This window comes from Ptychodera flava, chromosome 2 (assembly GCF_041260155.1).
Source record: "Ptychodera flava strain L36383 chromosome 2, AS_Pfla_20210202, whole genome shotgun sequence".
Lineage (NCBI taxonomy): Eukaryota > Metazoa > Hemichordata > Enteropneusta > Ptychoderidae > Ptychodera > Ptychodera flava.
The window spans coordinates 12,650,731-12,676,533 of record NC_091929.1 but is presented as its reverse complement, the minus strand read 5'-3'; the positions used below and the strand labels follow the sequence as shown (position 1 = coordinate 12,676,533).

Below are 25,803 nucleotides of genomic sequence, written 5' to 3'. Positions count from 1 at the left end.
CTTGCGCGTTATTCTCTTGCTGTCCCCAGAGGCGACAGCAAGAGAATACCACGTAAAGATTGGGCAATGTCTATCAACAACAACGTCACACAACCGCAGACTGAGGATGACTCCCACTTCTTCTAAATGGATGATAATGTGTGAAATAATCACAATATCCACAGGCCAATTTCCAATAGTTATGTTTATTACAGTAACTTTTTTTTATCGTGTACATGTTCGAGGCACACAAACAAAAGTTAACCAAGAAAAAAGATCTGACAAGACTTTTTAAGAACATACATACACCTCTCAGAACTTTACGAAGGTTACAAAAATTTTTTGTGAATGGAGATGGTTCACTTTTAGTAGCTGAGGAAAGAATCAAGCTACTTTGCATTCTGGGTAATAATTACAAACTTTTGTAATTTTTCTACAGCAGTCTGAAAACCAATAATGCACAGGATATCTTACTCATTTCAAGAAAACACCACGTAGCACATACTGCAGTAAGTCACAATTACATTACATCTTTAAACCTATCTTGGTTTGGACTTTCTTTGAAATGTGGCGGCCATGAGGCCTGGGCAGATGGCCTTTCCTTGACTGTTTTGTAATACTTGCCGAGGTTTGGTACACTTTTATCCAGGTCCATTCCTTGACGGACAAGCACAGCCACAATTGGAAAGAGGCAGCAGTCGGCAAGAGTGAAGTCTTTGCCAGCGATGAAAGAGTCGCCTCCAAGCTGGGATTATGAAAATGACAAAATAATGAAGATGTGATGTACAGAACTATATATTACTCTAGTGAAAGTATTTGCGGTGAAAGATTCATTAGGATGCTATGACGCAAACAATTCATTCCTATTAACACCTTGATTGGGGTCTGAATTATCATACAACTGTCTCACCCCCGAGACATTCGCTTTGCAAAATACATGGCATTGTCATGTTAATTTTGTTACTTCCAGCATAGATTGCTCAAAATCTAGTGGCGGTGTTCCTCATGTGAGAATATATCATACTTCCTTAACTTTGTCTGGCTCTTACCTCTTTCAGGTATCCTTCCCAAATGAGCACCTCATCTTTGAGAGCAGCTTTTAACTGACCAACCTTTGCCTGTTGAGTAACAATATTGCAGTTTTAAAATGTTTGCTTGACAATGCACACTCTTGACACAAAATTAATATCCTCAATGATGCGCATAGATAATTGCCCTGACTTGACACGATGCCAACCAGTGTGCTGTAAAGTAAATATTGCCCAGGGTATAATTACATTTTGATATGCATATATCAAAAACAAGAATTGTCACAATATTTTCTGGATTTAACAGTCTGGGTGATTATTCTGTTGATATATTCTGACAGACTACAGACATGAACCCATGTACCGGTACCTAAACCACTAGCCTCTCATTTTTAGAACAAAATTTGGATGTGTACTGTTTCTTCTGTAATTGTTATCAACACAGAATGTAACTAATGAAACAAGACACCTCACCATAACTCTGCTCTCACTCACCCATGTAATTCTACAATAAATTATTTCACAAAATTGCAAGTTTTTGTCTTTATTGCTTTCCAGCAAACCTACCAGTAATCATTTTCACTTGAGATTACTCACCTCATCAATGTTGTCCTTATTTCTGAAAAAATAAAACATAAGTTCTCGCATTTTGTCTCCCAAATTGTTACTTTCCATTGTTCTTTGTAGAACCAGGGCCTTTTTTGCCGGGTCACTCGGAATGAGTTCAGTGCCTTGCCCTTTGAAGGTATCCTGTATACATGAGGGCAAAAACAGAAAAAAATCTTGTTTTGATATATAACAATTCTTGGTAAGTTAAATACAATTTTGCCACCCAAGTGAGTCATACACATCTCTGGCAATCAAAAATTTTCAATATGGCGGATTTCCACAGATAAACACATACAATTGCTGAAACATAAGTAAACCTTTTGGTTATAAAGGAATTTAACACCAGAAAAATGCTAAAAAAAGATGAAAAGATGAATGAGTTTAGCTAGTTTCATGAACAAAAAAACTTTTTTGCCATGACAGAGATTTCATTTGTGTTGAAAGTACCATTATGAGATCACTATCTCAAACTCTTGCTGTGGTGAGAAGTCAATTGTTTATCCACAATGCATTTCAATCATGCAGTTTGCCCTGTTTCACAAGACAAAAGCTATTTGAGGTAGTGAGAATTGTACCCTACAAATACGGCGCCAATGTCTTTACTTTACATTGAATAACTGAAAAGAGGATGAATATCAAATTACCATTTTACAGTATGGCTGACAAAAAAAATTCCCCATCTTCTGAAGTTCACAAAGACTGAAAATTATTCCACATTTATTCATAATTTCAGTAACTATGGAACATTACAGATTAGTACTTCATGGAACTTAGAAGTTTATGTCAGAAAACAGTGAAGGCCATGAACATGTTTTGTTTCATAAACACCTACAACTACCTTGGTCCTAATCTTAGTAATGTATACAATAAAAGAATTTAATTTCTACTTCAGATCTGAAATGGATGCTGATAAAACCGTGTGGTACAAGTGTTTGGCTTTGGGTAAAAGGGGTGGGGGATGAGAGAGAAACACAGTCGTACAATGCTACAGTTCAATTTTACGTGTAGAAAAAGAAAAATAGTTCCACAAACCTTTAACAAAAGTTGTATTTTAGCCAGAAAACAAAAAATTGACCAGCTTTTGATAGCCAGAAAACAAAAAATTGACCAGCTTTTGACTAAGTTAAGACATTTATTCCCCTCCCAGAGAAAAAAGTCTTTCATGGAGGGGAGCTAGAACTTTTGTGAATTCCTCTATTTGCTTGGCACCTAGTATTTACGGTAAATTTGCCACCCATTTGAAAATTAGCAAAGGAGATAGGTGGGTTGCACACAAAGACCCTGTTTCACCCTTTTCCTGCTAAGTCCATATTTCACCATCAGGTCAAGATTTTTAAAATTAGTGAAACACAACATATTCTATAAGGTGTATATTAAAATAATATTGAACTTTTGAAGGCCATTGAAAACATAAATACTGTAAACTTGATTTTTATGGACTATGCTATAACAACCAAGCAAGTGAGTGAAAATACGTCATGTTTTGGCTCAATACTGCTTTTACTGACTTGGCTGATGGGGAAGTGATACTGGCTTGCAGGAAAAGGGTAAAAGGTTGTGTTTGCAATGAGCAAACATAACGATGCTTGCACAGCCTTGTGGTAAATGTGGTCTGGTTAGGTATGCAAATAAAACACACATATCTGGACAGCCATGCCAAACACAAAACCATGCTTTGTGCATGCGTTCACACCTGACAGCAACAATGCTACAGTAAGACCAATGGCTAGCTGATTTGTACACAAACAATGCCAATACTTTTGACTCGGAGCCTGAACTGAAGCACATGTAATATCACGATATGCATCCCAGCTTGGATGTTTTAATGACTATTAGAGATAGAAATATGAATGTATTGAACTGTTGATCGTCATTCATACTTTAATGCCAGTTGCACTTTGCACCAGTGTTTCATTGGTTCAAACATTTTTCTTTTAGAGTGCTTGGACAAATATCTTTCATAGAAGCTAACAAACAACTGCTAAACAAGACCTCAGGACTACGTGCCACTCCGTCTAGGACTTAGAACTTTGGACTGTTGGCTTACAACTGAACAGCACTGTACCGCTTCATTCATACAATCAGTATAGTATTTGGACTAGATTGAGGTTGTTGTGCCTTGTGATGGCAATTTTACAGCCAAACATTGGCATGAGGATCAATCGAGGTCACTCCAAGTCGCCATACCTATCTGCATAATCTCAATTGATATGAATATTCATGAGTATACCATGCTGAGTGTGCAGAACTGCCCTAGAGAAACCAGAGGGTGTAGTAGGTGGTAACACAGAAATAGCCAGTATTGCCAAAAGCTGTTTACAAAAACAGAGGACTGTACTATGATTTGCATCAAATCTGAGACGTGTTCTGTAAGTGTGTAGAAAGAGCATACATTCATATCATAGGTTAGGGGCTAGACTGTGATCTCTGTATGACACCATGGTGATGTCCTTCAATTGAACTCTAGGTCATTCAACAGGCTATTTATCTTTCTAAACATCAGTAACAGCACGCTGGTATCTCTGTCAACTTTAACAGATACGATATTAGAATCACCTGCCAATTCAAGTTAGAATTTCCCTGACACTCATGAAACTTGGCAGTTCCAAACTGGATTGTAAGAGATACCAACAGTAATATACGTTCCATCTCCCACTTCTAAATTTGATGTCTCAATTACATGTTACAGTACCCACTCCATACACAAACCATTGTCCAATTATCACTTCAATGACTAAATACAGATACGTGGCATGTAGCAAAATTGAACCTATACACTACAGGGTTCAAAATAATACCAACATATCAGGTTTTGCATCAAAATGCACGCTTCCCGGTGTGTGCAAAGTGTATGCGTAGTGATAATATTGAAAATTATCAATAATATATTCTGTGTCAACTGTCAAATAATATCTATGAAGTCCTTCCTTTGTGTTGCACCATACGGCCATATACCATCTTTGGTACCAAAGTTCCATTGTAAGGGAACAAGTAGCTGCATGCCAGCTGCCCGTTGTAAGAAAATTTATTTATTATTTTCAACAAAACATCAAAAATAAGTTTGCTGATCAAAGTGACCAAATCGTGATGATTTATTATGTTTTAGACAAAGAGCTGATCAAATATGCTTATAATTTTTAAACATGGACACATGCATATTGATTTGGCAATCTGCCTTCACCTAGGTAACATGGATATGCAAATATAGCACAGCATGAACTCAGGTAGAAACCAGCTCACTCTGCAGAACTCGAATCCTGCAGAATCTGTGGCTGGCCCTGCAGAACCCTACAGAGTTTATCAGGATTACCGGTATACATACTTGTGATAGCTGATTAAGGGACATCCCTAGCAGCAATGGTTTTCACCATTACCTTGGACAGTTGCTTGAAACACAGCTCTGCACAGACATGCACTTACAGACAAGATTGCACTGATTATCGAACAGAATTACAGAATATAATCACTAAACATGGAATGGTATTACAAATTGTGGCTGGTAGAAATTTGAACTAATCTGCCAATCTGGTCACAGTCCTTTTTGAGTGTAATCTAGCTTGTACTTGAACCTGCGTCTCAGTTTAGATTAAGATTATTGTAACAGTTTGCGTTTGGCCTGCCTGCTTATGAAATTCAAAAGCTTAAAAAAATTCAGAATTCTGCAGATCGCTTATTTACTAGAACAAGAAAACCCTCAATTTGTGCCCCTCGCTTATGGAATTCTTTGCCATTACATATTCATGCCTTTCAAACATTGGATGTTTAAAAGTAAACTGAAAAGTCACCATTATACATCTTTTATTCACAATTTTCATATTTTTTTATGATTTTTTATAAAATGTTGCTTTTTCCCTTTGCTTAAATTACACAATTTTATGTTTCATCCTTCTATTTGTTAATTTTTAGTGTAAAGGGCACTGAGGTTATAGAGTAAGATTGTATTTATTCCAATCCCAAGAATTGAATCTTTTTGAATATCAGGGAACAGAGGCAGTTATACAAAGTTAGTCATAGCTAATATATAAAACCAAAAAACTAGTATTTTGTGGTACTACAATTTCCAGTTTACACCCATAAAATATGTTCCTCTTTTTGTAAAATGTGCAAGTCATCGCTCCCAGCCCCCTTGCTGTGGATCACGTTATAGGGGCCATGCATGAATATGGAACGTGTTTCAAAAATGTCATTTTGTCGATATGTGACTTGTCAAATAAGTATAATTTATTGCAGTTTACACCAATATTTTGCCTGTTCTGTCAAAAACATGAATAAACTACTTCATTGTTCATGAAGGTTTTATAAATGTCTTATTTTGTAATGTTTCACAGTTAGAAAATCTGTATAGTCATGATGATGAATTTTGGAACACAAGAAAGCCTTAGAGTTAAGGATTGCCCAGGGGGCCATGCATGCAGTGCTGCATGCTGGGGCCAGTCCATAATGACTTGCAATTTTAAGCAAATGTAAGAAAATGCCCTTGTAATGTTGTCCAAAACACTTTGATTTGTGAAGGTATTTGAAGAAAGTGTATTAAAACAGAGGAGTAATCACACTTGGAATTGGAATGTAAAATATCTAAATTCTTTCCTTTTCAAAAACCTTACTCAGCAGTTTTCATACTATTTTTGATGAAACTTAGATTTTTTATCTTATTACTTGGTTGGTTGACCGACACTTGAAAATAATTTGTAGAACAATGATGTTAGCAACCTATGCTGAAAAGTGGAAGTGACAATAAGGCCAAAGTTATCTAAATTCTTTGTTTTGCATCCCTACACGCCTAGGTTTTTAAGGTTTTCATGAAAAACACACACAGTGTATTTGAATAGGAAATTTTAGGAAATAACCGCTTAGCTTTTCTGAACTAAAATTTTGTTACAATTTTTTATTTGCTGCAATCAAATTACATTGTGTTAATTTTCTTGTGTGTGTTTTTCAGCCGCTTAGACGCGTACCTTTTCCCATTTAGAGTGGACGCAAAACAAAGAATTAAATTACTTTGGCCTAATTAAATCTTGAGCAAACCAAACTACAGGCCCTTTATTGCAGAAACCTCCATCTTCAGGTATCAGAAAGTATACATACCTCCAGGTAAAAAATCCCTGCCATGGACTCATTAATGACAATATTTCCATGCTTCAACGTCGGAACCTGCACAGAGAAAAAAATCGCATGGATTTTATAGTTAGTATTGTTGTACTCATGGGTGTGTTCATCTTTGCACTGAAAGAGAGGTGTTAATGACATCAAAAAGTTCCAAAAGTACGCTACTAATGATGACAATTAATGTGATAAGTTGTAAATTTATTGACAGAATAATTTGCTCATGTACAATTCGCCTTGGGGCAGATATTCAACCTCTCAACATTATTTTAACATATATTTTCGATCCACCACTTGTAGGAGCTCATTTTGAAGTTTATGGATATAAAAAATTTCACTGCCATATCTTTTTTAAAATCCCCGGAAATTTTATTTTCCATATACGACCTTGTTAAATGGAGTAATCAGTTTTTCCAACACCAAATTATGCTCCGTGACCACCCATTTTTATTCATGATTTCAAAAGGGATCACTCAAAAAGTTTCATTATGGAGTTTTATGCAAAAAGTTTCATTTTCGAAGCCCTTACCACCTTAAAGGGGACAGTAGCTGTAACTTTTAATGCTTTCGCAATTTATTTTGTTTCATAAGTCTCTGCAAGCAAATACTAGTACTGGTTCTATTCCCCACAGCATGAATATGTTAAATTGTCGATCTGGTTTTGAACTCACGATGTAAGCTTTAGGACACCAAGTATCCTATTAAACCGCAGTCAAAACGCCCATTCCAGGGATTCGCCGATCACATGTCAGTACTATGACAGAACCCCACGGCTAGAGAGTGCAGTCCGTACTGGGGGTATTTGCACGAGTTGCTGGAGGTGTATTCTTGCGCCAGTCCTCTGCGAGTGCGAGGGCAGCAAGAATACACCTCCAGCACGAGTGCAAATACCCCCAGTACGGAATGCCAATGCACTCTCTAGCTGTGGGGTTCTGTTATTATTACATATGTTTTAATTTTACTTTGAGAATAAACCGAAAAATAAATCTGAAACCGCCTGTAAAAACGAAAGAAATGCGACCGCACAACCCAGCAGAGTTCTGCGGAATGATATTCATTGTTTACGCTGTTTTGTGAAGAGGCGCCACTACGATGATGTCATTGACTTTTCATTGGCTAGGAGTCCTGCATTCCCACTTTTGATCGGATAAAGCTGTTTACTTATTTACAGGTCACAAGGTCAAGTATTAGCTCACCCAGTAAGAGTGACAAAAGGCAGGGTTACTTCCGCGTTCAAAGGCTGGTGGTCCGGGGAAAAGTAATGAAACAAAAGACTTATATTCCTTTGAAAATTTTAATCAACATGGTCAATAAACATGAATTACAATTATTACATAAATATCAACAAAGCAGCAATCTTTGGTCAACATGACAACATTTTTTAACGCAAATATTGGCGACGGACGGCATCGACACTGATATTCAGTGCAGTGTAAACAATCGAAAACTGACCGCGTACCGAACAAACATTACACGGTAAAGATAACGTACGGAAGTTTTAAACATATGAAGAGTTCTATTATGTCTAAAGCAAGTAAATCTATTGAAAAATGAAAGGGTCACTTGAAAGTCACCGATCTCAGAGAGCTACTCATCGTCCAAATCATACAAAACCATAGGACGTCGTCTCTTGGTAGGGGGATTTTCGATGGAATGGTGGTCACAATTTGCGGTGGACGTGTTCCCTGCTACGTTGAAATTGAAATTAAAAGTTCCGCCAGTAATGGTTGCGTTGGCAAACATGCCCGCGACAGCACTGCTTGCTTGCTGTGACGATATACTCGGGACCGGATTATTAAGAATGGCTTTACCTGAAAGCGGCGGCGTTTCAATAGGTACACTGTAAATCTATGCGACATGTGGCGCGTTTAGAGATTAAACGCCAGCGTTTAAAAATTAAACAACTGTGTTTATTAAAGTGTCGATGTGTTTAGAAACTAAATGCCTGTGTTTATTAGCATATTCCAACTGTGAGTTCCATGATCACGGGGAACTCTGACATGTTTCCTATTTAAAGTTTACTTGACGAACTTGTGTGTATTATAAAATTTTATCATTTAACATACTTATTGTAAATTAAATGTTAAAATATTAACTTTCAAAATATTACATCATTGCCGTTCATGTAATTTTATTTAATATCCATCTGGTTACATAACATTCTCATTAATTCATTACTTCACATGGAAAAATACACTATATAATATTTTTGAGCTATATTTTTTATGCTAAACATATTTTTCTTAAACGTAATGTACATGCAGCTAATGAATATAAACGCCGGTGTTTAATACGTCCTCTGTTGTAAACACAACCGTAAACACCTTATGTGTTACTCTCCCATGTTGCACTGCGGCTTTGCAGGGGGTAGCGCATGCGCGTAAGTCATAAACAGTGGCGCGTCCAACAAAGATGTCTGCTGCGTTTCGGACTCTCCGTTTTGACGTCCGTTTTCGACAGGAAGAGCATAATGCAGGTAATTATATTAATGTTTATCTGTAAACACCCAAGCTTATAAAGCGTTTGAATGATTATCGTTTATTTTTGAAGATCTCTTTATTGATAATGTTCACGCGCAGTTCTACAGTACAGTGTCAATACGATAGCAATGCAAATTGCCTATGTATACATCATAATATTGCCGTCACATTGAAGGTGTACGATGTAGATTCCGGACATATTATTTGGGACATATGATGCATCTTCTTGACTGAAAACTATATTGTAATTCTTACCGACAATGAAAACAATGGGGTTCTGTCATAATATTGGATAATACTGCGCGTGGCAAACTGGTATTTTTATCAGTCTGTATGCAAATAAGGTAATCGATATGCAAATTTTATAAACAAGGTCTTTGAGGGGTACTACTTGTAAATATCTCTTCGAGTAAAGACGCTGCAGACCATTTATATTCATTTTATTCCGACGATTCGGACTGAACTGATTGCTGTTTTCAACATTTTGCCGATTCTAATGTTGGGTACTATTTTTAACCCAATAAAAACCACATTTCGTTGCAGTTTGTTTTAAATTTACCTATGGTATTTAACAACTTATATTAATTATTTCTTGTGCAAAAACAGTCCTAATAAGTGATAATATGCAAACTCTCATGAATGTGTGGTTGACCTCATTTAGATTTTTTTCAAATGGTGATGAAATATGTATATTTGTATTTTTAAGGTGATGTTTGTCGTTTTTTGGTTAAAAATATCTTAAGATCATCTTAAAATCTACTTGCCAGAGAGCTTTGATATTTGAGATTAGGGTGTATTGGGTTTACATATTTCAGATTTATCAAATTGTGCAGAAATATGCAATTTTGTACTTTTATGCCTAAGGCAAATTTTTTAATCTTTGGTCAATGTTTTTTTTTTTGATAAAACCGCTTGTTTGATAGCTTTGATATTTTGTTAACAGGTTAAGAGTGATGATTGAAATACCACTCCATATATTAAAATGATGATGAAATCTACTACTTTGTATTTTGGGGCAATTTTTCCCATTTTTAGACAAATAAATTTGTTTCTCAAAATGTAATCATCTGATAGCTTTGATAATTTGGTATGCAGGTTCTTAGGGATTAACTTTAATGTGATATATTAGAATTACAATGAAATTTGCAATTTTGTATTTTCGGAGGAATTTTTGCCAGATTTTTGTAAAACAATTGTTTCTCAAAAACTACTCATATGATAGCTTTGGTATTTGGTATGCAGGTTCCAAGGGATTAACTATAATTATGTGATGTATTTATACTCTAATGAATTTGCAAATTACTTTTTATTGGAGAAATTTTGCCATTTTTGGTCAAAATATTTTTTTCTAAAAAACTACTTGTCTGACAGCTTGGATATTTGGTATGTAGGTTTCTAGGGATAAACTATGTCTGATATATTGGAATTACGATGAAGTCTGTGATTTTGTATTATGGGGAGCTTTTTTGCCATTTTTTGTAAAAAAAATTCTTTCTCTGAAAGTGCACATCTGATAACTTGGACATTTGCTATGCAGGTTCCTCTAGGGATTACTTCAATGTGATATATTGACATTACAATGAAATCTGGAGTTTTGTATTTTTGGGGCAATTTTTGCCTCTTTTCTTTAAAAGCGTTTCTCAAAAACAACTTGTCTGATTGCTTTAATATTGGGATGTCGGTTGCTCATGTGATAGTTTAATATTCAGTTTACAGGTTCCTAATGATTAACTAAATGTTATCTATTGAAACTATAATAAAATCTGCAAATTTGTTTTTTGGTGCAATTTTTGCCATTTTTGGTCAAAAAAGTACTTGTCTGATAGCTTTCAAATTTGGTATGCAGGTTCATAGGGATTATCTTAATGTGATAAATTTAAATTACAATGAAATCTTCATTGCGTATTTTGCAGATATTTTTGCTACTTTTCGTCATCCCACCCTGAAATGAGCTATCAAACATTGCCACCTTCATCAACACATGTGTCACAAATAGTTATTCTCTATGTAACACAACAGAGATCTTACGACCGTTAGATCGCTTGTTTCACTAAATTCAAATGATGAATCAAACTGCCTAACACTTTTAGTGTTGAGGTATGGACTTGGAGACTATTTTTAAAGACGTAAACTCTATTGCAGTAATCTGACGCAACCATTGCGGAAGAATGTATGAAAGCCCATCATGTCTTCAAATTAAATCTTATGAGATACTGACTTTTTAGCTCTGCTATAAGTGAAAAATCATTTAGAAATGTGTGTATTTGTATTTGGGGCAATATTTTGTGTTTATGATAAAAAAATTATCAACACTAAAACCGTTTGTCCAAAATTTGTTATACAGTTTGCTCGAGGTGATCTTAGTCAGTTTGGTTCAAAATTGTAGTAAAATTTGAAAATTTACATTATTGGGGCAATTTTTACTGATTTTGGTCAAAAAATCTTCTCTAACATCACTTGTTTGATTGCTTTGATACTTAGTGTTAAGGTTCCTTAGATTGTCCTCTCAGTAAATTTTGTTCAAATCATGCTGCAATTTGCCCATTCTTATTTTTGACATTTTTTTTTTCCGTTTTTCTGTAAAAAAATCTTAAGGTTCCAAGACAAGAAATTTACTTTTTTAATCTAACAATTCTCTGGTGGTTAATAAGCTCAGAACCCCCATAAATTATAATTTCCTAACAGCCTTGATATAGGGAAACGTTTTGGTAACCACTGTATCACCATTGTTACATAACTATCACGTGACAGGTAATTAGGATAACCTTTAAAAAATTGGTTTTCCCAATGTTTTGTCCCAATAGCCTACTTCAAAATATCTGACTCAAACTTTCTGGAATGCAAGCTGTCACAACGCTCTTCTATCGTTCTTAGTTTTTTTGGAGTACAATTTTAAAGAAATCAACTTGGGTTAAACTCACCACTCTAGAAGTATTTCTGGCATAAAAATTGTTTTAGGAGGTTTAAAAATTCTGAGACACACTTTGGAAGATCCTTAAGACAGCTTGAGCTCACACATTTTTCAGCCACATATCTCAAAGCATTGAAACAAAACACTGGGGAAACCGATTTTTGAAAGCTTATGAAAAATACCTGTCACGTGATAGTTATGTAAACAATGGTAACTATGCTAACCAAAATGTTTTCATATATCTAGGCTTTCTGAAATGTAATTTACAGGGGGTGTGAGCTTATTAAGTACTAGACAATTGTTATCTTAAAAAGATAAATTTCTTTTTTTGGAATCTTAAATTGCTCATCAGACTACTTTGAAATTTGAAGTGAAGGTTGGTGTGGATGATCAATATCAGTTTTTGTACAAATTGTGAAAAAATCTGCAAAACTGTATTTATCAAGTAATTTTTGCTGTTTTTGTTTTAAAAAATCCAAAAATCATCTAAGTTCTTAGAATCCGATTGTCCGATTGCTTTTGTGTACAGGTTTGTAGGGACGACCTGATTCAGATTTGTTGAAATTATTTCAAATCTTGACACATATTTTTGAGTATTTTTGCTGGTTTTGGTCATTCAAATGATATGTTTGTCTGGGCAGTTGGCTATACATTCTACATTATTCTTGCACAGATTAATGATCAATAGTATCACTATGCAATATTACATCCCATAATGTACAGGATAAACTGAATGCAACACCTATCACAAGATGTATAAATTATGGCTCAATATCTGGTTTCATAGAGTTCATCTAATTTCTTACATGTTTTTGTCTATCACAGCAGACAATTTATCCTGTACATTATGGGATGTAATATTGCATAGTGGTACTATTGATCATTAATTCGTGCAAGAATCATGTAGCATGTAACAATAGCTTGCTTTAGTCATACTTCTAATCACAAGTATATTAATCAATGCATTACACATTCTCTATTTCCAATAGGAGGTTCCAGATGCTGACATTGAAGTTTATTTCAAGAGCAGGGAACTTGAATCGCCAAATCTGATCGTCTTTCTTGAAGATATGAAACTCAAACTCATTTTGTAAAGGCTGACAGTAAGGTTATTGACTGTTAATGTGAGATTGTTGAATATGGCAGTTCACAGTGCCAAGTTTATGAACAATTGGACCTTTGATTATGTTTGCTGCTATACAACATGTTTCCTGTGCATTCCATTTAACACACTGTATCAAGTCTTTTTTTTTTGGAAACTATGTCCTATGACATAATTTTGAAGGTAATTGTTAGTGTGATAAACACTTTTGATAAACATGTTTATATGTTTTTTGAATAAACATGTTTAGGTCATAAACACTTATATGTGTTTAAAAAGTGTAACAACCCAATAACATGTAATTCCGTTTAGTTGTTAAACGCGTTGACACGTTTATTAATAAAAACACCAGTGTTTAAATCCTAAATATGTGTGTGTTTATTAATTAAACATTTCAAGTGTTTACTATATCTTAAACACCTTAACGTGTTTAAAAAGTGTAACAGATAAGTGTTTATTTATGTGTTTAGAAGTTAAACACTTGGATTTACAGTGTAGGAGCGCCCGGTCGTGACTCTGTTGCTGTGGCTCATATTTCGAACGGGCGCCGGTTAAAATATCGCTCATCTGCTTCTGCTGGTCTTCGGAGGCGATCGCGTATCTGTTCAGGCTATTTACGTTCTTGTAGCCGCTCAACTGAACCATTGTGTTTGGCGGAATCCCTGCGTGTAGTAACTCGTAATCGAAGTTTTGCTGGCACTGTGATTCGTCAACTTGCCCTCGAGACCAGCGGCTGTGCACATACGTTTCATAATGGTGTCGATCTTGTTGCGTCCCATCGGCTGCGTCCGAAACCAAACACCGCTCTGTACACTTGACGAAGTTGTTTGGATTCCGAGGTAGAATGGGGATTCAGGAAACTTCATCTTTTGCGGTCTTCGAAATTCATATTCTTTAAAGACTCGTACAGGGCATGTCGCTGGGCTATCCGGCGTAGCATATATGTACAAATACAATACTGCAACAAAAAGTGTAACAAAGAAGCAGTAAAATGAAACACATGTAATTTCAATGAACAACACTTTATTTTGACCTCTGTATATCCTTCTACAATAAACTGAAGAAAGGGAGATAACTGTCCAGTTCATAACTGAGTTGTCTAGCATAAATCACAATATACAAAAAACGTTATGTATGTAACATGGTGTCCATTCCCAGTGCAGAACATCAATAATAGTACTCATTTTGTAGAAAACATCTCTCAGGACACTTACTGGAACATTTAAGAGCCAACTACAAAAGTGTCATATTTTTTTGAAAAATTTCAAAGAGTAAAATTCGGTGACATATCAAGACACCGTGACGTACGTAACACTGACATGGAACATGATGTCAGCAAAGCATTTTAATAGAACTATGAACTCTACAACAAGCTGCATCTAATGCATGGCATTGGAATGTTTCAAGAGGAACATTAAGTCACTGTTCAAAAACTACAGATATTTGAGAAATAACAACTTTTCGACATTTGTTACGTACACACATAGGACACCAAAGTCCTTTATAACTCGTAATTTTGTCTACAACTGGGGTCAAACACATAGTTTTTAAACAAATGTTCAAATTATATTTTATCTACATTAAATTCATCAAAATTACAGGATTACATGCCCTGTTTGTGTGTGTGGTGGCTCTCAGCTCAAGAATGGGTTCATCTGTACCCCGGACAGACCAAATTATCATACAAAACACAAGCACAACAATTTTGCTGTGAAGTGGATTAAAACGTCCCCTGCAAGCAGAATCAAACAAACACAACTTTACAATATATACAAATTAAACAAAACCCCCCTGCCAATGGCAGGAACAAACATGTTAATACTCTCAAGAAATACTTCAAATATGGAGACAATCACAACAAGAAGTTTCATATCACATTGTCAAATGAATGTTCCATCAATATCATCAAACACCATCAATTTACCCTACTTCAGTTGTTTTTTTAGTTTCTTATATTGACATTGGAGTTCATTCAAAGTTTGTCTTTGAATCTGAAATTTTAATCCCTGACCAATGAGGGGGATTGGTCCCCCAAAAATTCTGTCCCTGCTGATATTATCAGTGTCCTCTCGATTTGGCCAAACGAACTCCCTTGCTCCCATCTTGTGAAGAAATGTGAATACAAAGAGCCCATCTTGAATGGCTGTCGGCTTTCCAATATAGTAGGTTTTGCTGTAGTATACAGCATAAAACTGGAACAGCTGTATGACCTGAAAATGAAATGAAGTATTACTAATGTTAACACTGCCAAAATAAGAGTGATCATCTTGCCATTTGTATATGAATTTTGCTCATCAAAAGGTCTCTCAAGCAGAGTATTTTACTTGCAAGCTTTACCAACAAAATAGTTACTGGATAGATACATCACAGCCAATTTTGATCAGTACGCAATATTCAACCTCAGCAAACTGACGTGCATCCCAAGTAATTATCTGAGCATTTCGAAGATTCTTCAGAAAGCATCTTACTTGGTCTGTCTGTGTAACACTCCAAGCTTAATTCATTTTGCAAGATATTAACCAGATTTGATTTAACAAGGTTTACTTCAATGGTCTCCTGGTTGTTTTATGTAATGTAGGAGCAAATACTGGTAGAATGATCTGCCTTCCAAGCACAAAACAACAGGCGCCATGGCAGCCAACCTTTGCAAAACATCATTTGACACAAACCTGTTCCAGTTTCTCCATAGGGAGAGTGGGTTCACCACTGTCGACATTATGTTCATTCTGGTTAGTGGTGCCTACAAGGGTGTTTAGGAAGCATGTGGTAATTGAAAAATTGGGAAGTCAACTGTAGCAATTAACTCCATGGAAATCATGAACCTATCTCCCACAAATCTGTACATTTATGGTTTGAATTACACTGTTACAAACAAAATAAGGGTGCTACTTAGTCATGGAAATTTCTCACAAATGCAAATATTTTTGCCATGAGCAGGTAAGTTACTAATTTGGCAGACACTGTGAAAATATGTTTTCATTAGACTTTAATATTCAGTTTTCAAACAGCAATTTTGGATCTGGTCAAGAACTACTTGTTCAGTGCATTTTTTGGTTCTAGCTCAAGTAGGTATAAATACAAAACAGCTGATTTTGTTTTTAAATAAAGGATACAAGTCTGTTCAGGTGATGAGACCAGAACTCTCCCAGTGGTCACATCATCTCCTGACTTGGAATTACCACACTCTACACTAGTATCATCCTGAGAATTTATCTCTGGTATGGATGCTTCACTTGGTTCTACCGGTACTGGTGTGGATGCTTCACTTGATTCCACTGGTACTGGTGTGGATGCTTCACTTGGTTCCACTGGTACTGGTGTGGATGCTTCACTTGGTTCCACTGGTACTGGTGTGGATGCTTCACTTGGTTCCACTGGTACTGGTGTGGATGCTTCACTTGGTTCCACTGGTACTGGTGTGGATGCTTCACTTGGTTCCACTGGTACTGGTGTGGATGCTTCACTTGGTTCCACTGGTACTGGTATGGAAGTAGCTAATACTTAGGTTAAGAGAAAATAGTTACCACAAATGATAATTGAAAAGTTCACAGTTGAAATTATCACAAACTTTACCATTGAGGTAACTTTCAAAGGATACGTCTGTCACCTTGAAACGAGGCCAAAGCTGTACCGGTGGTCACATTACACACATCACTCGTTGTACCATTCTCAGATTCAGTATTGGCCTCTGTTGGGCAGGCTGGGCTGGGTGGCAGCTGTGTGGAAGTAGCTGATATTCAGGTTAAGGACATAAAATGGTTGCAATAAAAATAAATCAATAGCCAATAATAAAACATTCTAGGTAAATGTGCAAAGTTTTTAAGGGACTTCATATTTATCAAGTGTAGTTGATTTTGATCAAGGCAGTATTTTCTGGATTTTCTGGAATTCCAAGATGAATGGCAATTACAAAGGCAGATTTTGTATCATGGGACATTGTACCGGTAAACATTTTCACAGGAAAACTGGTACATCATAGAAAACATGCAGGTAAGTTTGTATTCTGAATATGACGAGATCACACAATAATCATATACCAATACTTGATAGATAAATATCAGTATTAAAAGGATACAGCCACTATCTTTTGTTACGCCCGAACCCTCACCAGTAGGCCCACAATCACTAGACCCAGACCTTCTGTTCAGGTTTCTGCGAATGGTTGCAAGTTCTTGGCGCATCACCCTGCAGGGTTTCAAACTCGACACAGTCCAGGGACCAGCATATTCTTGGAAAAGACATTCATTTTCCGCTGACTCACTGACACATTGTTGACAAAAGCAACTTCTCTCCCTGGTGGCAACAACATATGGCTGTATTCCCTTGAAACAATGCAGACTTCTTGTTCCTGGAATGGCTTTGACATCAGTGCGTTCCTTTCTTGACCTATCAATGACATCCGCTCCGACAAAGAAGAATTTACGCCTTTTATGATCATGGCTATTTTCTTCCTTGGGGAGAGACAAGTGATCTTTACCATATTCATATAGGTCTTCTGCATTTGCTATAATTACTTGTCTGGACTTGACAGCAGTCACAGCTCGCTTCTTTAAAACACCTATCTCTCCGTCACACGGGCCTTTTCCATGACGGCTTCCAAAGAAATGCTTCTCAACAGTACAACCAAAATCAGTGCTACCATGTGAAGCATCACAAAAGGGTACTTTACTCTTGTACTGAGTAGGTGAACCATCTGAGAAGTGGACCTGGTGTTCAATTTCAATCCCTTTTGAGCGTAGATATTCAACAGCTAAGACCAGAAAGTGCTGCACAGCATGGTAGTCATGTTTTGTGTCACTGCTAACAAACATGCATGACTCACGCACTGTTTTGTCACATTCAGATTCTTGGCAGCGATAGTACGCAACGATTGGATGGATGGTGGCTTGCTGATATGACCAATGAGCACTTTGGGCTTCATCCTGAAAGTGACAATTATAGTTCTCCCCAAAGTCTGAGCATAGGACTAACCACTTCTCAGGAACAACTGTGCAGATGTTTGCAAACTCCTTTGCTTGCCATTTAGCGTTGAACAGGTGTTTCGTGAACGGTTCCATTTCTGCCAGAAGCTCATTAACAATTTCACTGATGGTTCCATTTTTCACACGCAAAACCATGTGGCGGCTTTCCTGCTGGTCCTCTGTATTACTTGATGGTTTAGTATACCTCTCAGCTGTCCACTTCTTCCACTTTATCTGCTTTTCAGAGTGGTCTTCGAGCAGAGGCTTGAAATGCTCAAGGAGCAGATGTGTACCACATACTTCACATTCACGATGTACGCATGAGATCTTGGCAAAGGTATCGTCATTTGGGCAGGTTGTCATTGCTGAGGCACTGTACTTGTTTGGAACAGTTATCTGGAAACCTAACTGGGCACAACGAACTGACAGGGCATCAAGTTTAAACTGCACATTCACACAGTACTCACACTGACACTGCAGGAACTTGGCATGACTTTGTGTCTTTATATGAGATGGCTTCAATTTTGAAAATTTGGCCAAAGACAACTTCAAGTTTGGGTACTCCTTGATAAAGTCCTGATATGCATTCTGGATGCTGCATTCCATTACCCGTTGTGGTACACCATTTGAGACACTGCGTGGGTTAGGCATTTCCCTAGAAATATCTCCTCTCTCATAGAAAGAAACTACCTTTGTGATGACATTTGCTGCCAAGCATCAGAGCGCTTCTCCGGTATTCAACACTATGTTGAGAGTCAGTTTTATTCAAGAAGCGCCAACTTAAACCAAGATGTTTTCTGGCTTCCCTCTTTTTCATCTTGTTCTTCACTTTGATTGCCTCGAAAAGAACTCTTCTGGCTTTCAGGTAATTAGCTGATCTTCTTTCTCTGATGTTATTTAACAATAACTTGGTTGAAGACTTTTCTAGAAAGTCTAACCTTTTCTTCTTCTCTGGAGACAAAATCAACATCTTTGAAAGTGCTGCACGCTTTCTGGGAGAGCTTTTTTTAATTATTGAAGAAATTACAGTGGCAAATTTGCATGGTGATTTAGGCAGTGCTCTTCGAGAGCGAGAGATGGCCATTCTTCTTGCAGCTGGCGTCCGGAAATCAGAAGCTGGTCTTGAGGATTCAGGGTTATCGGAGGCTTTCTCAGGACTGACTGTATGTGTGGAGACTGGCACAAGACTATCACTGTGTGTAGAGGATTGCACAGGACTACCATGGTGTATTGAGGGCTGTACAGGACTATTACTGTGTGCTGAGGATATTTCAGGGCTATCACTGTGTGCATCCTCAGGACTATCACTGTGTATAATACTGCTAGACGATTGTTCAGGACTATCACTGTGTGCAGGGGATATTTCAGGACTACCATGGTGTATCGAGAGCTGTACAGGACTTTCACTGTGAGAAGGCGGCCATGCAGAACCATTGGTGTGTATAGAAGGCCATACAGGAGTATCAGCATGTGTAGAAGATATTCCAGGACTATCAGTGTGTGTAGAGGCTGGTTTACTATTCGGCGTATTTTTAGTGCGTTGTTTCTGCAACATTCTCTTTTCTGCATTTCTTGCTCTTCGTTTTTCATTATGTCTTCGTTTGGCTTGCTGGCTCATTGCTTCACGCTGCTTTCGTTTTTGAATCCTCCACTTCTCTCTTTGTTTATTCACTTCACCTCTAGTTTTAGCTTTCTTCTGTGATGAGGACACTGATATCGCTGAATCCTTTTGCCGATCTCTGAAACGCTGCATGCGAATCCGGCACTTTTCCCTATCACGGGCAATCTTCTCTTCACTGCGTAGCAGTCTTTATTCCTTCAGACGAGCTGATTCAAATGCCCCTGTGTGTTGTAAGCTCAGGATTAGATTTTAACCTTGCTCTGTATTCTCTTTGCCTTTCAGCTGGTGTCTTTGCTACTCTTTTTGGTTTAATTTCAAGTGTTGGGGCTAAGCAGGGTCGCCGCCGCAAGTTCCAAAATTCCATTCTGAAAACAAATAATTATCAGTCTATTTCAGTATTATTGTGAGAAAAGTGTAACTGACGCTGCAGTTACGTAAAAAATCTACTGTCCTATGAGTATGTGAATGAGTGAATCTATGTCAACCTATGTCTATCTATCAATGTAATTTTATCCTTCAGGTTGGTGTTGTCTCTGTGCATACATGATTTAAACAATTATTTCTGAATTATTCTGAAATTACCAGCATAAGGAAACATTGTTATTTCAATAACCAACTCAAAACACAACTTGAAAAAGACAAAGACTTATTACAGAGTACAACGCTGTGTACTAAATCATTATCTTGATGAAGCCATTTTTTTTTTAAATGCTAAGTCCAAATTACAAGTGTACATTATTATGGATTTATTTTTCAAAATGAAAATAAAAAACAATAAATAAATGAGTGATATGAAAGGATATTCAAAACACGAAAACCCAGCAGTGTACGTAAATATGATTTGGTGAATTTGTCATTTTCTACTACACACTCTCCTTTCCTCCATCAAGATGGGGATGGTAGCATGGTCACGTGTTTACAAATTGTAGTCCAACTTCAAAGTCATGACCTTCTGCAGAACTACTAATGTTTACAAGACGAACTCCCCATCTCAATCAGATTGGTACTTATCCGACTAAACAGTTATTTCAGCACAAAAGCTCCAGAATCAATCACCAAAACGGATCTCCTTATCGCCGAGTTTCCGAGAAACTTTATCGCCACGTACGTCATAGTGGACGCCATTTTGTTTTACACTTGCATGTGTCCAAATTACGAACGGGTACGTAACTACGTTTTTTTTTCTAAAACGAACACCAAAACAATACACAGTCAGTCGAATGAGAGGGCAAGACTCGAGCTTTAAAATACTGCAACGTAATCAAATTCAATAAAATCTATAGGTCGTTTTCAAGAAATTCGCAACGTTCGTCATGACAGACTAGATAGAGGTCACGTTTGTTTACAAAGTTCAGAGTCCACATTACGAGCGTGCATAGCTGCCGATGTTACCAAATCGAACTCCCACACAATACAAAATGCCCAGTCTTCTGACAGAGTTCACATCAAAAATAGTAAAAACATACCCCTGTATTTGTTAGTTTTGTAGGTACGAGAGCCATTTTCAAGATATCTAAACGTTCGTCATGGTTGAAGCCATTTTTTTTTACAAATGTTGATGTCCAAATTACGAACGTACGGAATTGCATAAAATTCGAACCTGCATAGAAGCCCAAATCTCAAAATAAGTTATGACAAAGACGAGATAAAAAATTTAAAAAGTACTTCACGACAAATCAATTTGTACGCGTATTACTGACATTTTAATATAAAATCACGACGTACGTCACAACGGAAGCAAAGTTTTTTTTACGAATGTTGGAGTCCCAATTACGAGCGTACATGAAACATTTGTATTTTTGGAAGCAATTGCCAAACTAAAACAAATGATGGGTCTGATCAAAGTCCTACGATTCAAACCTGAAAAAAATGCAGAGTGAGTAAATTTGGTTGGCAAGTGGCATCATTTTCTTGGAATTCGCAACGCTCGTCATGACAGACACTACTGCCGGGTCTCCTTTGTTTTCAATTTCTGGAGTCCAAATTACGAGCGTACTGACATACCGAAATTTTCAAAAAATAAGGGAAGGCAGAAGAAAATAAGATATGATGAAAGAGCAAACATTCGAGCAAGAAAATCCTCCCCATTATTGATCAAGCTTGCGGGACTACTGACTGTGTCCTAGAAATTCGCATCGTTCGTTACGGAGAACACATGTCTGTGAACCTATGATTTACTGCCCGGCCATACCACCTTGTAAATCATTCAAAAAATGCGGGCCACTGAGTCAAAAACATGAAAGAAATAATTTCACTTACTGTACTTGAACATTTCATCTTACCTTTGAGTGTGGTACGATGTTGGAAAACATCCAACAAACGCTTGTTTCTTCCACTCGAATGGGCAGCAAATTTCAGTGTGACGTACGCTACACGCGAATGAACTTCAGGACACCGTAGACAGCGCGAATATTTCCCGCCAATCAAGTACAGTGTAGTAATATCGTGACGTCAGAATGTTGCGTCTTTGGTTGGTGTTTCTAAAATTAGATCAAGCTTGCCGAAGCGTACTTGCTGAATAGGGTTGGAGTCAAGAGTTACGTTCGTCACAAAACGGACACCATGGCTTTCATTGAAATTCAAACCGTTCAAACTCATTCATTTCGGCAAGTGGCAAAATACGATAAACCGATGTAAATATCCCAAGTGCATATCATCAGATTTTTGAATCCTGATTTGAAAAATTATTTCTAGTAGTTGCAATAAAATGCTGTTGTTATGTTCGTAACAAAAAGGACACCATGAGTGACGAACATAACATGATATTCAGGCGTAAAAAAATCGCCTTTGGCAAGTTTTGCTGAAATCTACGAAGATGATACTCTAATCTACGTATATTCATGCATTCTAACTATTATTATTAAATCAAATACCCGTTCATGTATATCCAGGAGCAGTGCATGTTTCACTGGTAATTTTCATGTTACGTTTTCAACCTCTATTTTGGGTGGACATATCAAATAATTAGAGCTCTGACAAAAATATAAAAACAAATATTCAACTGAATTTATTACAACTATCTCTACACAAAGTGGATAAGCTATAGAGGCGGAAAAAATACAAGACAACATCTATTCTTCTCACACCAGCAAGTTTTATTCTCACACCATGCATGCACTCCAGTATTGTATTTGTACAGATATGCTTTTGGTGGAAACTTTCTCGTATTTCCCGGCTCGCCTTTACGGGTCTTCGTCACTCGCTCGTTGTACAGTAAGTACTCGCCGCGCTGATCCTCCTTGATGACGACGTCGCCCCATGTCATCTGGTGGTGTTCATTGCTTCCCCGCAATCCAAACAACTTCGTCAACGTGTACCAAACCGTGTTAATAATTGAATCGGGGGTGGAGGTACCTAGATGCCCGCTCTCGATCAGTTTCAATTCGTCGGCCTCTGTTATCGCGGACGATTTGAGCGGTAGGTTGCCCTTTCCTTCTGCTTTCAACTTCTTTCGCTTCGCGGCAAGCGACTCTCTGCTCTTCTTGAACTCGTCGTCCCGTATAATACTCTTCGGGTACTGCATTTCTCGTAGATGTCTGTCGATGCTCTTTTGATAGCTCGACAATGAGTCTGGTTCATATTCGTTGCCGTTTTTCATCCTAATGTCATGTTTTTATAATTTGCACCGGTTACTGTAAATCTTCATTCCAGTAATTCGCCAAATTTCAACATTTCGCCACTTGGGCTTGAATTCCCACGATTTACCGGAGGTGTAATTCTTCAAAATTGGCGGCAAATTTACATTTTCAAGTCTCTTCTGTTTAAATTCAATGGCAACGCCATTCCAGGCACCCGCATGTCTCGTGAATTCCTATGATTATGCATGAAATATCTCACGCAAGGTTGGACAATAGAAAGACAATGTAGTCGAACTTTTATCAGAACTGTAGCTGTTAAGTATCGCTTTTCATATTTTCACAGCTTGGATTTAAAACAATGGTGTTGTGACACGTCTCATGCATACTATGTATTAATCATTGTGAAACAAGCGTGGGCAAGTTTTCTTGTCGACAAAGTATTGTAAATTGGAGAGTCGGACCTTGGGGGCCTTGGAGTGAGCATATCTCCAGGCTCTCGGAGCTAAGGGTTGCCCCAGGCACCATCAGGCTGACCTGGGGAAATAAAGTTTCGAGCCAACGTTAATTCCTGTGTCGCCAGTTACTCCTTCTACGCGGACTGTGGTATGAAGTTCCCCTTAATCGTGATTCCGAACACCAAGAACATTTTCTTTACAATTTGATATGGTGGAGAATCCGGGCAACGTTCCCGGTACCAGCAGATCATCGAGTTCACTCAATGGTACTTGATGAACAGGACGCGTATCTCCTCTCATTTGGGTTTTCCACTCGTGAAAAACTGCCACCTCACGCCTGGTTTTGTTGGCCGTGTTGGGATTTTTCTGTTGAGCAATTGTCGATCCACTTCTTCGTCCGTCACTTCTACAAATCTCTGCACGGCAGACGTACTTTTACTCGACCCGGCTGCAGGATGACTGGCCGTCGATGATGATGTTGACGGCAATGTAGATTGTTGTTGTTCCGCAATCGGTACCGTGAATAACATGTCTTCTGGATAGTAAAATTCATCGTCTAGTTGTGACAAATAAATGCAATTTTCCTTGTCGTACTTTTCGTCTGTACAATCGAAATCCTCCATCATGAAACGTTGAAACGGTACTGCGACTTGTTAAAAGGCTTGCAGACGACAATTTTTGGTTTGTTTATGTAATAGATGTTTACAAACAAAAATTAGTTCCGGCTATTATTACTAATTTGCATACAGGTATGGCATAATGTTTTCGGTATTGCACTGCAGTGCAAATACCGGTAGTACGCGCGCGCTCCGAAGCAAGTAATCTGTGGTACATATGTAATAATATTGGTTACACCATGGGTATACCATCACATCCATGGTTATACCATGATGTAGCTCCATGGTTATACATGTATTCACATTTGGGTAAACCTTGGTTCTATATTACAATGTCACTGCACAGAACCTCAACACATGTGGACATATTAAATGCAGTGGTATGTTATCTTGCGTTTCGTTTTGCTATGTTACGTTACAGACATAATAGGTTGGCTTTCAGCCCGCCTGTACCGACATTGCCAATGCCAGGTGATATCACCTCAAAATCTCAAGGCTTCCTCGTGCGCATGCTGTGCGATATCATGGGGTAAAAACGAACGACCAAACGAGAGCTTATCGTCACCGTGGATGTAAAAAAATAGATATTTTACATCCATGTTGTCACCAACCACGGAGCCAGAAACGGAGCTCCATGCACCCACCAAGCACAGACCGTAGACTTGCAAGCTCACAGAACGCGAAGCTACCGACAAGTCAGTGGATGGATGCTGACTCAGTGACTGAACTAATCTACAAACACGAAGGACGATGCTCTTATAAGTATAAAATCATACCTGTCCACGTGGATTCAACTTCAAGATTTCCTCGGATTTGTGTTCTTTCTTCTCGAACGAAATAAGCTTGTTCCCGTAACCACTCAAGCCCTTCTCTTCCAATGCAATCATCACCCTCCAGCATGGTCCACTTCCAGAACCCCAGTACAGAAAGATTTCGGATGCCATAGCAACGTCGAGTTATGATTGAAGCAATGATAGAGTGTCTTCAGCTCGGTTTGAGAGCGAGTATTATGCGTTTTCTTCAGAGGAACGCTGTACTTGAACCCTGGGTACTGCAGTTGTTACGTATCACTGTGAGTCAGCAAAGTCCGGACAAGCTTGGTCCTGCTGCAGGCCTGGTGCAAGCGTATCCCCGGCTAGTGTATCACAATTGTAGCTCTTCGATTGTGACCTGTGTCACTGTTTGTCATGCAAATTACAGGTAAATCTGATGAGTCATTATTTTCATGAGCTATGCATGGCCATATCATGGTTGCTGGAAAATAGAATTGTTACGCCAAACGTGTAATGCGTTTTGTCTGAGCAGCTATATATTGTTTCAAAACATCCATTAGCAGTTCTTATCTGCTTATTCTTGACC

General features: G+C 37.7%; 2 protein-coding genes across 3 annotated transcripts; both read right to left on the bottom strand.

Moving 5' to 3' along the window:
• Window positions 1-169: 169 nt before the first annotated feature.
• On the bottom strand, window positions 170-25,594 carry LOC139114783 (glutathione S-transferase A-like). The gene is made up of 5 exons (XM_070676710.1): window positions 25,221-25,594; window positions 6,702-6,767; window positions 1,605-1,757; window positions 1,029-1,097; window positions 170-724 (listed from the first exon to the last, which is right to left on the bottom strand). The coding sequence occupies exons 1-5, from the start codon at window positions 25,386-25,388 to the stop codon at window positions 500-502; spliced, it is 681 nt and encodes a 226-aa protein (XP_070532811.1). The 5' UTR covers window positions 25,389-25,594; the 3' UTR covers window positions 170-499.
• On the bottom strand, window positions 14,157-18,910 carry LOC139114776 (uncharacterized). Of its 2 annotated transcripts, none has more exons than XM_070676694.1 (5): window positions 17,288-18,910; window positions 16,811-16,942; window positions 16,326-16,571; window positions 15,882-15,952; window positions 14,157-15,422 (listed from the first exon to the last, which is right to left on the bottom strand). In XM_070676694.1, exons 1-5 carry the CDS (start codon window positions 18,822-18,824, stop codon window positions 15,138-15,140), a joined length of 2,271 nt encoding a protein of 756 aa, XP_070532795.1. In that variant the 5' UTR covers window positions 18,825-18,910; the 3' UTR covers window positions 14,157-15,137. The 2 variants fall into 2 exon arrangements, with proteins under 2 accessions (XP_070532795.1, XP_070532785.1); XM_070676684.1 differs by having other exon boundaries at window positions 16,326-16,706; window positions 17,288-18,853.
• Window positions 25,595-25,803: the final 209 nt, after the last annotated feature.